A 14,291-nucleotide genomic window follows, 5' to 3' on the forward strand; every position below is an offset into this window, starting at 1 on the left:
CGTGGAACAAAAGCCCAAAGAAGGATTGCAATATCTTGGAAGTAGAGAATCTTTGGTAATGCTAATACTAGACCTACTACTAGATCTAGATCTAATCTGGGCCTCCTATATATTATAGGCACAGACTGCAAATCTTTAATTGAAGAAGAGTAGACCAACAATGTATCTAGTGTAGTCTACAGTCTATGTCATAAGTACTACTGGATCCAAATCTAATATAGGTCTAGAATCTAGATAGATCAACAAACCTGTTGCCAGGATCGGTGTAAGTGGAGCAGGAAGAATCCTAACATTTGCAGATGATGTGATGGTCTACGGACAAGGTCGTGATAGGCTAGCGGTAGGACGGATGCTACAGGACAGGCTGTGCAAGGTCGCAGATTGGTGTGAGGAATACAAGGTGGTCATCAATCCAGACAAAGCACAGGTCATCTGGTGCTCACTCAACAACCGTATTGTGAAAGATTCTACCCCTGAAATTGTGTTTGACCACGTTCTCATAGACAGACAGCATGAGCTGAAGTACCTGGGAATCACTCTGGACAGGACACTTTCGTTCCGAAGACATATTGACAATGTTGCTGTCAGGGCTCAGAAAGGCATCAATGTAGTGAAGACCTTGGCTTCAGCGGGAATTCAACAGATAGTTTTTTTTTCTCCTAATGCAGCTGGTGGTTCTGTCAGTCATAGACTATGGGCTGGGCATCCTCTCCCTGTCCAAGACTCAGATAGACAGGTTGGAGAGAGTAAAGAATGCAGCTATGAGGGCCGTTCTAGGTTGCACAAAGGACACCCATGTTGTCTGTATGAGATACACCCTTGACCTGGCCAGCATCAGAGTGAGGCATAAGGTGGCACAGGCAAAGCTGTACTTGAATGTTTTGGGAGACCCGAGGCACCCTTTGCATGAAAACCAGGGCAGCATCAAAGGAAACAGGATCAAACGGGGCAGCTCATGGTTGGCAGAAGCAGAAGACTCCTTGAGGAAAGTTTGTGGCATCGATGAAATATGCTGTGGAAAGGAGTGGTTTGAACTGAGCTCCGATTGCAGAAGCCTGGCCAACGTTCACATCACTATGGGTTGAGAAAGACGGGAATGTGCTGCTGTCATTAACGACAATGATATACGACAGTTAATTTGAGGAGCATTCCAAGCAAGAGGACCCAGTGATCTATACGGATGGATCAGTCAGGAGGGGTGAGAGAAGTGGATGGGGTTTTGTGGTGTACAGTGGGAACAAAAAGGTTCTTGGCATGTCAGGGCATGAAAATGGAGATTGAGGCCGTAACAAGAGCGCTTGGGTGGCTTCATAATACAAGACCAAGAACTACTCATCTCATCATTGTCACAGACTCCCAGAGCATCTTGCGAAGGGTTGAGAAAGGGCTTCTTCGGAATGAATGGTTGAACCCCATACAACACTCATCACTTAGAACCATCACGTGGATATTCTGTCCTGGGCACTCTGGAGTGAAAGGCTATGAGGAGGCTGATAGGCTGGCAAGCAGTGCCGTGGTTGATGGTGAGGTGAAATTTGACAAAGGAGAAGTGTTGAAGAGCCTGGAGAAAAAGTTGCGGGATGAAGAAGACAGGTAGACAGCAGAACACCACGCAATCATTAGGATACGGGAAATGGGGATAGAGAGGGGAGAAGGAAGAAAGGAACGATTGTCTGGAAAGGAAAGACGTCGCCATAATCAGACAGCCACCGGAACAATCAGTATGAATATCTTGCGGGCTTTGGTGCTGGGGGGAACTGAGCACTTATGGACCTGTCCGGTGCGCAATGACGTTGTTGCCCAGGACAGGTAATACAGGTAATACCTGTCGACATAAATGATAAATTCGCCTTAAGTAAACAGAGTAAGGCTCTAGATCTAGATTCTCCCACCATACTAATTAACTTAACTAGATATCTAGATTTAATGTATCAGTATGATCTAGATCTAGATCTCTCTGATGGGGTGATGATGGCTTATTGACTTCGATCCAAAGGTCAAAGGTTGTTTCTTTGCAGTCCCCCAGTGCACAAAGCAGCGCTAGGGGACTGCACAGTCCCCTAATAACTTTTTTTATGTTACAGATTTTTTAAAGTGTCACATGTCTTCAATCGCGTAGTAAAATAGAAAAATGGCTCATATATATTCTATTTTCAGTATAGATCTATTGGTTTGAGTAACGCAAAAAAGCTGTTGTAATGTCTCTTCCCTTTTTTATTTTTGGCAGTGACAATTTGGGCCTATCTATTACTAGCAAATCATATGAACGGCTTAACCTAACCCTATCCCCTAAAGCTAAGTTTAAGACGAAATGAATGGCTGAGCCTAACCTAACCCCTTGGCTAGAGCTACGACTAAAATGAAGGGCTAGCTCTAATCCTATGAAAGAAAAATTGGCACAATAGTCACTCCGGGTTTAAAAAAAAAAATAGAGAGCCTTCAGTAAGGTTCTGAGTTAAGGTTGACTAGCAGCTAGATCTATTTAATTTCACAATAGGCAGGTAATTTCTTTTTCAAACAGTATGCTTCTTTATGTTACACGTTCAACATAACACTTGCTACTCTGTTCGTCACAAGATGAAAAAACCTGTTCTTTTCCCGCACCAGTGATGTCACCCCCGGGGCGGTGCTGCTACTGACTGAAGTGTCTTTAGGCCATTCCCAAAGGGGGGACATTACCATGCTCTGCTGCACAGTACAATTGTAAATGGACTGATTCATTGATATCATGCTCATAAATGTGCCGGAATTGCGACAGGGAACTGCTCATTTTTCTTTCCTCATCCTTACTATCGTCATTTTTCCTCTACTTCTTTTGTATGTTTGTCACTTTCTTGTGACCCGCTATTTCCGGGATGCCTCGATAGTCGAAGCAGACTTTGTGCTGATGAAGCTAGAGAGGTGAGCTGAGTAAGCCCGATTCCCTGTAAGGACTTCTGTGTTGACATCCACCCCATAAGTTGTGAGCGCCGTAAAATCTCTACTAAAACAAAAAGCATCATTGATGTAGACAAGTCGGGGATCAGTTTCAGTTGCCACAAGTAAGTCTAACTGAATGTTGCCCAAAAACACCTTAGTAAAGGCTTTTGTTTCAGTTATCACTACATTGTGTTGAAAGACAATTGACCAGGCTACAAAACAAAATTGAGTTCACTTTTTTATCTTCAGTGAGTCCAGAGTTGTCACAGTTGTTTTACTAGGCTATGTCCAAAAGTAGATTTACTTAAAACAGCAATAGAAGCTAGGAGCTTTAGTTTAAGTGCTGTAAATGGTCTACTTTTGTTCATAAATTCAATATGTACCAAAGTTTAATAACAACATAGAAAACACTACTTATTTTGTATAGTTCCAACAAAAAAGTGAACGCAAGTATGAAAAATACAGTTCCTAGTACACATGTCACAAGGGAAAATTTAACTCGTTTTTTAAAAATTACTAGTAATGTATTCATCATTTGTTTGGCTCAATTTGTTTTATCAAGAGCTTCATTGCCTTCCTACCCCTAATAGCATAGAAACTCTGTATTTTTTTGGTATGGCTGTTCTTGATTTAATAGAATTCCAAACTCATAAATTGGGGGCGGGGGTGAGGGGTAGGGGTTTAATTGGGATTCGGGAAGGGAGAGGGGGTGGGGTGGTAGGGATGTTGCCATGACACCCACATCTTTTCACACTTTTTCTTTAAAGTTCTATAGGCCCTGTGCGCTTTAATTCAGTCAATAAGAAATTAAACCATCTCGTAGATAAAGTGCTGATGAAGAAATAACGTTGTTTTGTTGTTATTGTTGTTTGTTTTAAAGCCTATCTATCTCTATCTATTTAATAGAACATTTATTTGTATATCTAGTTACAGAAAGTACGCTGTATTATTGCTTTCTAGTAATCTAGATATCATAGTACGCCAAGGTGCCTACGTAAAAAACAACAACCCAACAAGGGCCAAGCCTTGCCTAATGCCTGTGAGAGAGAAAACATGCCTTGCCCATTGCTTCAGTGTGAACTCCTTCATACAGCTTGCCAACAAGAACATGGCGGACGCAGCTGTCGAATATGGCCATCGCGCCGCAAGACGAGAGAGGGGCGTACAGTATCTAGTTCCTAGTAGTGTAAATCTATGGTGCCGCAAGAAAATACGTGGTAACATTCGAAAAATGGCTTTCTTTACATCAATGAATTTTCCATCCGTAAAGTTCTGTGTGTACGAAGCATTTAAAGAGATAGTTCAAGGGATATGCTCCGGTCAGCCATTTTATTTGTTGCGTTATGTTAAAAATTGTATGTAAGAGTTGAATTTTTTGTTCAGGGAAAGGTGCTTATGACAAGCACTGGAATCGGAGCTTCGACTGGCGCAAGATCAGTTGTTGACGGGACAGTTCGGAAAACCGAACTCACTTGTGCGTATGACTTGTCTGCCATACCCTATCCAATGATAAATGGTGGATAATTTTCGTCAATAATTAATAACTCATACTGTTCTAATTTAGTTTAGTAAGAGTTTTACGGCGCTCCTATCTGCATAATGTCATACGAGCGCGCGAAACACACGTTGGTTGCATTCACAACAGTTCACAGCGCGATATGATTTATGGACAATGATCAGATTGAAATGTAAAGAATTCCTGGTAAAAGTCTCCGTTTAAAAATGACATTTTAAATAATATTGAAATAACAGTATTTACGATTGATTGTAAAGGCCGGCCTTTATAGAATCAAGAATTCTGTTGAAATCAACGACGGAGAACAGTTCTTACAATTTTGTACATTTGAAATATTTCCTTCGGGTCTCTCTCAAGTCCGGACATTCTGTAAGTCTAATGGTGAAATCTGTGTTGCCACACAGAACGGTTTCTCATCTCCCTGCAGGAGGTATTCATGTGTCAGTTAGGTGTGTCTGATACGCAATCGAGTAAAAATGACTTCGTCTCTTCTGGAGAGACCCCAAGGTTTTCATGGACCCAGTTCGGACATGATGTTGTAGAGTGGTAATGCTACCGGACTCGTTATTGTGAGGTTGCGGGTCCGGGGATTCGAGCCGCAGGCACAAAGTTGTGTCATTGGGAAAGGCACTTTACACGAATGTTCCTCACTTGAACCAGTTGGGAATGAGTACAAGGCCATAGACAGCGAAAGATCTTGTCAGTATGTTAGTGTTTTAAAGCCAATAAATGGTCGCTTGCACTGTATGCTTCCCAGGGAGTTGAGATTGTTTCAGAATGCTCTCAGGCCTGCTGGGATAATAGTATATATTGTGAAGAGCATAGAGATTGAAAAAAAAAAAAAAAAAAAAAAAAAACAGCGGGGATTTGCGCTATACAAATGCTATCCATTATAATTAGAGTTTGTTATTAATTTGTTTGTGTGTCTCCAACAGACCGGAAGTGTAGTTTTTTACTTTATTTTTTTTAAGCCAGTTTGTGGGAAAGTGTTCTTCGTTGATCCCAACAGAAGGGGCAAGGATTCCGTCATCAGGAGATCGACCGACTCGTTTCCATCAATGGATGCCAACATGGCTCCATTAAAGTGTGCATTTTTTGCTATAACTTAATTATTTTTAGGTGAATAGGATGTGTAATGTGTGAGAGAGAGGTGATGCAAGATAGAGATTCAGACAGACTATAAGAAAGGATGTTTTAAGGGGATTTTTGTACGGAGTTCAATGCCATGTAAATGGTAGTGGCCTCCGCAGAGGAAATAGAGGGTTCAGGATGGGATTAACTGTGTGTCGGGTATTTTTTAATTGTTTTTTTTGTGTGGATGTTTTTGTGTTTGTGCTTGCTTTGATGTGTGTGGTGAGCTGTAAGTCTTCTTTGCCTTGGTGAGGTGTCACGGAGGGAGGTTGGAAAAAGTTGTTCAACAGTGAAAAAAGGGGAGGGGGGGGGGGGGGCTATTTTTGCTATTGATTTTTTTATTTTTTTTAGGGGGGGGGGGGTCTAAGATTTTGAGGCCTTCAATCAAGGACCCTGGGGTATAGAAAGGTTTAATTAGTTTGTGGTTGTTTTTTAATTTGTTTGTTGTGTCTGGGTGTGTTCCAAAAATGCAGTCGTGTGTTGGGTTCTCTAGTGTTGAGCTCTTTTTAATTGCATATTGTAATAATAGTTGTGTACGTCTGAGTGTTAGCGATGGTATGTTTGCCTCGGCCCGGAGGCTTTGCACTGGGGAAATGCGGAAAACCCCTAGGGCGAGGCCGAGTTCTTGGTTTTGTACTGGGTTTAGCATCTCTAGGACGTGGGGTTTTACCGATCCATAGACTTGACAGCAGTAGTCAAGCCTGGATCGGAGAAGGGAACAGTAAAGGTGGAGATGGGGTTTTGAGTCCTCGCCCCACTCCGAATGAAACAGAATTTTAAAAGCGTTTAAGGCTTTTTTGGTGCCTCACACAGAGGTCTTTTATCTGTAGAATAAAGGTGAAGTTTTTTGTCAAACACGATTCCCCCTGTTCTCCACTACATTCGAAGGCAAACAATCGGGTGGTTTGAACACCTCACACGTATGGCACCTCACCGGCTTGCCAGCAAAACCTACTACAGAAAAGTATCAGGGTACAAGGCAAGAGGAAGACCAAGAAAGACCTGGATCCAGGGTGTAAAGGATACCCTGAGAACATACAAAATCCCACCCAGCCAGGACTTCAAACTTGCTAGAGACAGGGACCTCTTTCTCCCCTAGACGCATTAGAGGTACAAGAGGACGGATAAAGTAAGCGAAGTAAAGTATTATTCCGAGGAAATGAGCCTGGAATCTTTCCCCTTAGAGAGGGAAAAAAACTTATGTTGGAATCAGTTTAAGATTTTTCCTATTTTTACTGGGATATTCGTTTTTCACTTCGCTTCACCAGCGAGGTGAGAACCCGGGGTTAGCGTGTAAGGTATTGTCTACAGAACGAGGCTGCGCTGGCTGGTAAATATGTTGGATGACTTTGTGTGTTCAATGTGGGTGCCAGGGGCGAAGGCTGACTTGTTTGACAGGGTAATCAAAGTGAAACGGGACCAGATATAGATCTATATGGCCTGTAGATATCACAGAAGAATCTTACTCGAGGCGGCGACTCTGAGTTGTGCATGAAAACAAATCCGGAATTCTTATTGTATGTTCAACCGCCAAAATAATCGGGAAAGTATCTTATTAAATATCAGTTCCAACTAAAATTAAATTAACTTTAGATGTGAATACATAAACACAAAGCAAAGAAGCAGAGATGTCAGTACTAGACCTATATGTTATAGATCTACCAGAGAGTCTAACTCTTTGGTAGAACATGACAATTATCATTTTTTAAATTTCACATTTGGCTGTTTTTGTTAGCCTTTCGTGGCCAGGAGCTGGTGTCATAATCGAGGTCACGATCTGATTATAGGACAGTAAAAAGTCGAGGAAAAAAAAACAAGCACATGCAGCAGTAAAGAGATTGTTAGGAGTTAGTTCCCCTCACATTTGTGAGGTAGACTCGACCAGTGTTCGTTAGCTTACTTAATCAGGGCCTGGGATTGATTATAACTGTGGCCCCAAAGTGGTGAACAGGGTATATGTGGCAATGAAACAGCCATGACTGCTATGCACATGTTCCCTAAACTGTATTGGCAGACTCTTCCCAGCCTCACTTTAAGCTTACTTAATCAAAGCTTGCGACTCCTTATGGAGTGGCCCGAGAGGGGTGAGGAGGCTATTTATGTGGCCGTGAAACCGTTTTGAATGTTAGGCATACTCATTGTGGATTACGAACCTCTTTTTACTTTTAATTTAAGAGGTTTACGTTTAAGGATGAATTTGACAGCGACAATGTTTCAAAATTAGGAAGGGAAGCAGTGATTATTTGATTATATAGACGCTTCGCCCCTGGTGGGTGCTGCATTCAATTTGAGAGCATGTCAATTTTTGTCGTGAGCCTGCAATGTGAAAGTATGAAATATTTGTCAGAATATTTTCTTAAAAGAAAAAACCAATAGCATCCCTCCAGATATCATAGATCGTAAAGGAGAGAACGGCAGAATAATCTGTATATATCTTGGAGCTAAGTTTTTAGAAATTGTGGTTCCGATAACAAAATAAGAATTGTAAACTGTTAGCTTGTGTTACCAGATCTTAGCGAAAAAAATGTGCACTTTTGCTGACAACATTTTGTGAAATCATTTTGTGAAAATTTTTGTTTTAGATGAGATATGAATGTGCTGAAGTTCCAACACGGAAATCGCAAAGAACTACATTCGAAACCTTATATTCTGTTTAAAATGCCAAAAGAAAAGAATTTAGGTTAGCAGTTTCTGGGTGACTGCTCATTTTTCATTCACACCGGTTGACCTTACGCCGTTTTCATATCCAGGTCAAGGAAAGTTGATCCCCATACTAGTACTAATACTAGCTAATGACAATTTGATAATAATTTACGTTGGCGTTTTTCCCTGTCAGTTGGGATCTACTGCATTTCATTTATTCATTTTTGCCGCAAGGGCAAGTAGATGCAAATACCTCGTCAAAATGATAGTTGTTGAGACAGGCTTCACGGTGTTCCAGCTGTGCTAGATACATTTTTGTACTTTCATTGACTTGATGGCGCATACAATTAACAGCAGCTCGTTGGGACTGAAACGTTTTGTTGGGAAGAAAGATTTGGAAGTACTACGTCTCACGTGTTTTGTTTTCTTTTGTTTTCTTTTGTTTTTCATTTTGGATTTTGGATTTTGCGAAGTTTTGCGAAATGTTTTCCCCCGTACTTTCTTTCTTTTTTTTTTAAATTTGAAAGTTTATAAGAAAACTTCGTGAACACTTTGTTTATGCATGCGGACGTCGACTTGCCTCAAACGGCGGTTTTGAAGGACAGTTAGGATCGACCATTCAAGTATAGAAAGACAGACAGGTTTAACTGCCAGATGGTATTAATAACCATTGTACAGAACTATAAGGCATTTTATCATGAGCAGATAATATTAATATTTTTTTCCTTGTCCATGATCTGGAATTTTGATCTTTTTAAAATATAATTATTACCTCAGTCCCATTTAACATTTTTTACAAGCAGTAAATTCATTCTGGTGGCCATTTGTTCCTTTTTAATTGTAATCAGAAAAAAACACCAAAATAATTCCTTTGATTAAAAAAGCAAGCTATTCAAACAATATCGAAATGCTTGTAAATGAATTTCCAATCATACATTTCAAAGAAGAAAAAAGTCATCACCAATGCCTTTCACCCCTAGCAGGGTATAGGCCACATACAAGCTCCTTCCATTTATCTCTGTCCTGAGCCATCCTTCCAAGCTCGTTTCAAGTGAGCTTCATTTCTCTCATGTCCCTTTCCACGCATCTCCTCCATGTTTCCCGTGGCCTACCCCTGCCTCGTGCTCCCTGTGGGTTCCACTGCAGTGACTGTCTTGTGATGTTTCCGCTGGGCTTTCTTAAGGTGTGTCCCATCCATTGCCACTTTCTTAGTCCTATTTCTACTTCTATATCCTTTTGTCCTGTCCTTTCCCACAGTTCTTCATTTCTTATTCTTTCCTGCCACTTAATTCTTAAAATACTCCTCATACATATGTTGATGAAAGTCTGGACCTTATTCAGTACTGTCTTCGTTGTCTTCCAAGTTTCGCAGCCGTAGAGGAGCAAAGAAAAAAGTAAAAATGGTGATAATTTGCGTAAGTTTGAGTATGCAAAGACTTTTAATTGGAATGGATTAAGAATTTGTAGAGTTGCAAAATGTGGCTCACGGTAGGGATTGAGTTAAAGACGTACACACTGAACTTATTTTGAAAAGGGCATGGCAAGTGAAATTTCATTGTGTTAATGTTAATGGGGTGAGCTGGGGTTTTCCTTGAAGGGTATTATGTGTTGAATGAATACGAAATATGTCAACGAGCATGAATCACCATAAACTTTTGGCAAAATACGCCTTCAGAATGCGCTTTTGTGCTATGGTTTTTTTTCAGGGGTTGTTCTAAAAATAAGGTGAAACCTCTGAATAAACACATGTATATTTAACGTAGTGCCACCATTGTGCGACTTCTGAAAAAGTTCCCATGAAGTATTGGTGAGTTTTTACTGGCAGTTCTCATAACAAATCATATTCCCTCCTTGTAAATAAGCTAACCAAGGAACTGCAGCCAATCTTTGCGATAAGATAATCCTCTTCTATGGACAGCCTTTATGCTAAATGTCGCTTTAGTATCTCGAAAGTCGGAGGGAGCAAGGTCAAAACTATGAGAAAGATAATATAGTTCTGCTTTCCGGCTATCCATAGATCCAGTCACAATTCAGATTCAACGTGTTTGATTGTTTGTTTGATTATTTGTTTGTCTGCTTGTTTGATTGATTATTTGAAAATAGACACAGAGAGAAATACGGAGAGAGAGAGAGAGAGAGAGAGAGAGAGAGAGAGAGAGAGAGAGAGAGAGAGAGAGAGAGAGAAAGAGAGAGATACAGAAAGAGAAAGATACAGAAAGAGAAAGATTGAGGGACAGAGAAAGACAATGAGAGACAGACAGACCGACAGACCGACAGACCGACAGACAGACAGACAGACAGGCAGGCAGGCAGGCAGGCAGGCAGGCAGGCAGGCAGACAGACAGACAGAGAGAGAGACCGAGACAGAGAGAGAGACAGATAGGCAGATATATATATATATATATATATATATATATATATATATATATATATATATATATATATATATATAGAGAGAGAGAGAGAGAGAGAGAGAGGGGGGTGAGTGGGAGGGTTGCAAGGGGGGGGGGGTGCTCAAGACCATGTTAAACAACCTATTGTGTTTAAATTATATGTGTTGAATTTGAACTGACAAAGTTTAATTTGAACTCTCTACTGTTACAATTGATAGCGCTATTTTGATATTTGAGCTTCCTTGTGTTACATTTGCTCTCTCTATTTTGATGTTTGAACTTTCTATTTTCGCTGATGACCAAAGCCTGGCACACAAAGGTGAACAAAGTCTCCAACACCACACCACCAGATTAAACATAGAATGTAACAACTATGACATGAAGATCAACATCAACAAAACAGAGACGATGGAAGTAAATAGAAAGCCAGGACCACTCAGGAAAACATCAACAATAACAGTCTCAGACAGGTCCAAGAATTTAAGTACCTCGGAGGTATATTCACAGAGGATGGGCGACTGGACAGAGAAACTGAAACACGAGTACAAAAGGCCAATAATGTTAATTACCAGCTTACTCCACTATTGAAACATCCTAACACCCCCATAACAACAAAACTCAAAATGTCAACTCCATATCCATCCCGACACTCACCTATCAATGCCAAACATGGACCACGAACAAGACATTAGAGCAAAGAATTACAACATGTGAAATGCGAAGCCTTAGAAAAGCAACAAACAAGACCAGGCGAGACAAAATTAGAAACACAGTAATCAGAGTAATGTTGGGTACAAATGATATCATGCATCCCATCCAACACCAAAGAATCAAATGTTTCGGAAATCTCATGCCATTACCAGCACACCACCCGGCACAACGTGTCTATATAAAAAAATTTTCGAAGGCAACAGGGCCATAGGGCAACCGAGAAAGACCTGGGTAGATGCAGTCAGGGAAACATTAACAACTCACGCCATCCCCCCTGACCCAAGCTCTCCGGCTGGTGGCAGAGAGACGTCTCTTTCTTCCCGTGACACCCATAAGGGTATAAGCGGCGGATAAAAGTAAAAGCAAAATAAAGAACTTTCTATGTTGAATTTGATTTGACTGTGTTGAATAAATTTCGATCTGATTCATCTGAACGATCTATTTTGATATTTGATGGGGAAAAGGCGTATTTTGAAGTCAAATGCATTTTAAAGAGATTTCCTTTTACCCAACCACTCAACTCTAAACCAGGGACGATGGAAACATTAATTGGCGCAGCTTAAATTACTTGACCTGCTCCCGGCCTCGTGTAATCTCGGACACACGCGCAGCAACCTACTTTCGACGTTTAGGAGGTACGAGGACAGACTTGTGACCAGATCCCTTCGTACGTGGGCCTGTTAGGGAACCTCTCTTGGACATTCCAATTTGACAAGTTGTGTTAACATGGAAACATATTGTTAGGAATCACACTGAAGCATCACAAGCTTAGGACAGCCGCACTCAGACTTTTACTGAATCAGCCAATCAAAACAATGTAGATCGTCTGCCTTTGACGAGCATGTCCAAGTATTAACTGATAAAAGGATTAAATGAAAAGTTAAAAGTATAGTGGAGGCTGTGTCGCATTTTTTAAAACAGAGTAAGTCAGAAACGATAAATATCAAAAGTGGGGGAAGGAAAGTAAGATCTTAAGATCGAAGTCCAAAATTATCCCAGTCGCTATACTTGAGAACGTTTTGAAAAGTGGAACTATCACTCAGACGTATCACCACAGACAGCTCATGTATCTTCAGCTACTTCCTGGATGCATGGGTGCATTCTGGTCCCACAACGGAGAAGTATAAGACAAAGCTTAGGCGAGAAGTCCAATGCACTCAACAGCAGTCACTAAAGAGTTCACCTTGCCCCCCCCCCCACACACACACTGAAGCGCGCGCGCACACACACACACACACACACACACACACACACACACACACACACACACACACACACACATATTGCAAACCTGTCAGAATACTCTTACATCTGCAGCTCAGACGACATTTCGTATTAAGAATTATTCAGAAACCTGTCACCACTCAGAGTGACGCTGAAGCACTGTTGTCTGACATTTTATTAACACCCTAGTTTTTGGCCTGGCATGCTTGGTGAGCAAGGGTTCAATTACTACATGATGCATCTACGGACACGGAAATAAGAACAGTTGGCATTACAAACACATAATATAACAACTAAAAGATCGTGTTCAGACAGTGTCTGAACCGAAGGCTCTACTCCGTGTGCCCTTGGAGAAACGTGCAAAAACAATGGCAACTGCACCAGCCTATGCACAGAAAAAATATACTGAACGCCAGTAAAAACGCAACACTTCGTCTGAACACGTTTGTATCAAATGAATATAGATTAAAATTAGTGTTTTTTTTATTAAGTTTATTCAATTTCCAACAAATGTGAACCATGCCAATGAGAAACGATCATGTTTTTATTGTACGAAACATAACATTATGGGTGTTCGTTGCGGAACAGCAGTGCTGTGTAACGTGGAATTCATTCAGGAATATACCTTCTAAAAACGTTCCTTTTAATGCATTTTTGCCGAACGTTCCCCATCTCAGCCTTTGGCAGCTATGAGGTTCTGAAAACATCATTTTAAAAAAAATACCGAGCTACATATATCTATCCTCACAAATTTACAAGAAATTTTATTCCTGTTCCAGACTTTCGACGGTTCGGTAGAGAACATGGAGGACAAAACTCTTAATAACGCGGTGGACTTTGAATATATTCAACTGGTTGTTTATGACATTCACTGCCGACCATTGGGACGTATGTTTTCCAGAAAAAAAGTGACAGATGGTCTGATCGAAGGAATCGCAACTTATCCAGGTGACGCAAATGGTTACGGCCTTGACTTCAGACACTTTATAATTTGTTGATATTTCATTTCAGAATATACAGGGTGATCATAAAAAAACTTAATATTTTCCTCCGCACTGAAGTTTTGCGTTTCACAACATTTGGAAGTCAAAGGGAATTTTTAAAAAACGTGAACATTCCTCTACGACATTTCGTTTCTTTGGCCCATATTCACCTTTCAGGTTATATCAACTCCACACTTAATGCTGTCTACTTGGGCAATCTTACCCCCCCCCTCCCCCCCTTCCCGTTATCTCTAGAAACCCCTCCATACTGCAAGGTGTACAGTGTGTGTGGCTTTGAGTAGATCTACTCATGGTTGAGTGGATCCTTGTGTTTGGTCACTACTGAACTTTACGAACGACGTGTTCAGAGGTGTCTAGTTCAAAGGAGGACATATGGACCATTGATTCTTGGAATTTCTGAATTGAGAAAAAAATAAATCTGTAGGAGAAAAGAAATATTATTTAAAGGTTACAGGGATGGAAAGATTAGATTTTTTTAATAGAAAAGGAAAAAAACCCTAAATCAATCATTTCATGACTTTCCTTACAAGGTATTTTAAATTGGCGCATTTTGCAATTGTAGGTGGTTAAAGTTTTTTTTATGTAAAAAAATCCCTCTTGAGTGAATTATATCTGTTCCAAGTTATAACATTCTAGTACAGATTTTGTGCGAGATATTTAGAAAAAACGTTGTTCATTTTTTAAAATCACCCTGTGTATTGCATTTCTATAAGGTTTGGTCTATGTGAGTGTGTGTGTGTGTGTGTGTGT

General features: G+C 40.6%; 1 protein-coding gene across 1 annotated transcript in view; it reads left to right on the top strand.

Moving 5' to 3' along the window:
- Positions 1 to 349: 349 nt before the first annotated feature.
- The window catches only part of LOC101856109 (type-1 glutamine synthetase 1-like), an 18,372-nt gene continuing 4,430 nt past the window's right edge, over positions 350 to 14,291 (top strand). The window contains exons 1-2 of the mRNA XM_013084796.1: positions 350 to 607; positions 669 to 989. Of these exons, the coding sequence (XP_012940250.1) occupies positions 350 to 607; positions 669 to 989 (579 nt within the window). The remainder of the gene's footprint in view (positions 608 to 668; positions 990 to 14,291) is intronic.

This window comes from Aplysia californica, unplaced genomic scaffold, assembly GCF_000002075.1.
Source record: "Aplysia californica isolate F4 #8 unplaced genomic scaffold, AplCal3.0 scaffold00318, whole genome shotgun sequence".
NCBI lineage: Eukaryota > Metazoa > Mollusca > Gastropoda > Aplysiida > Aplysiidae > Aplysia > Aplysia californica.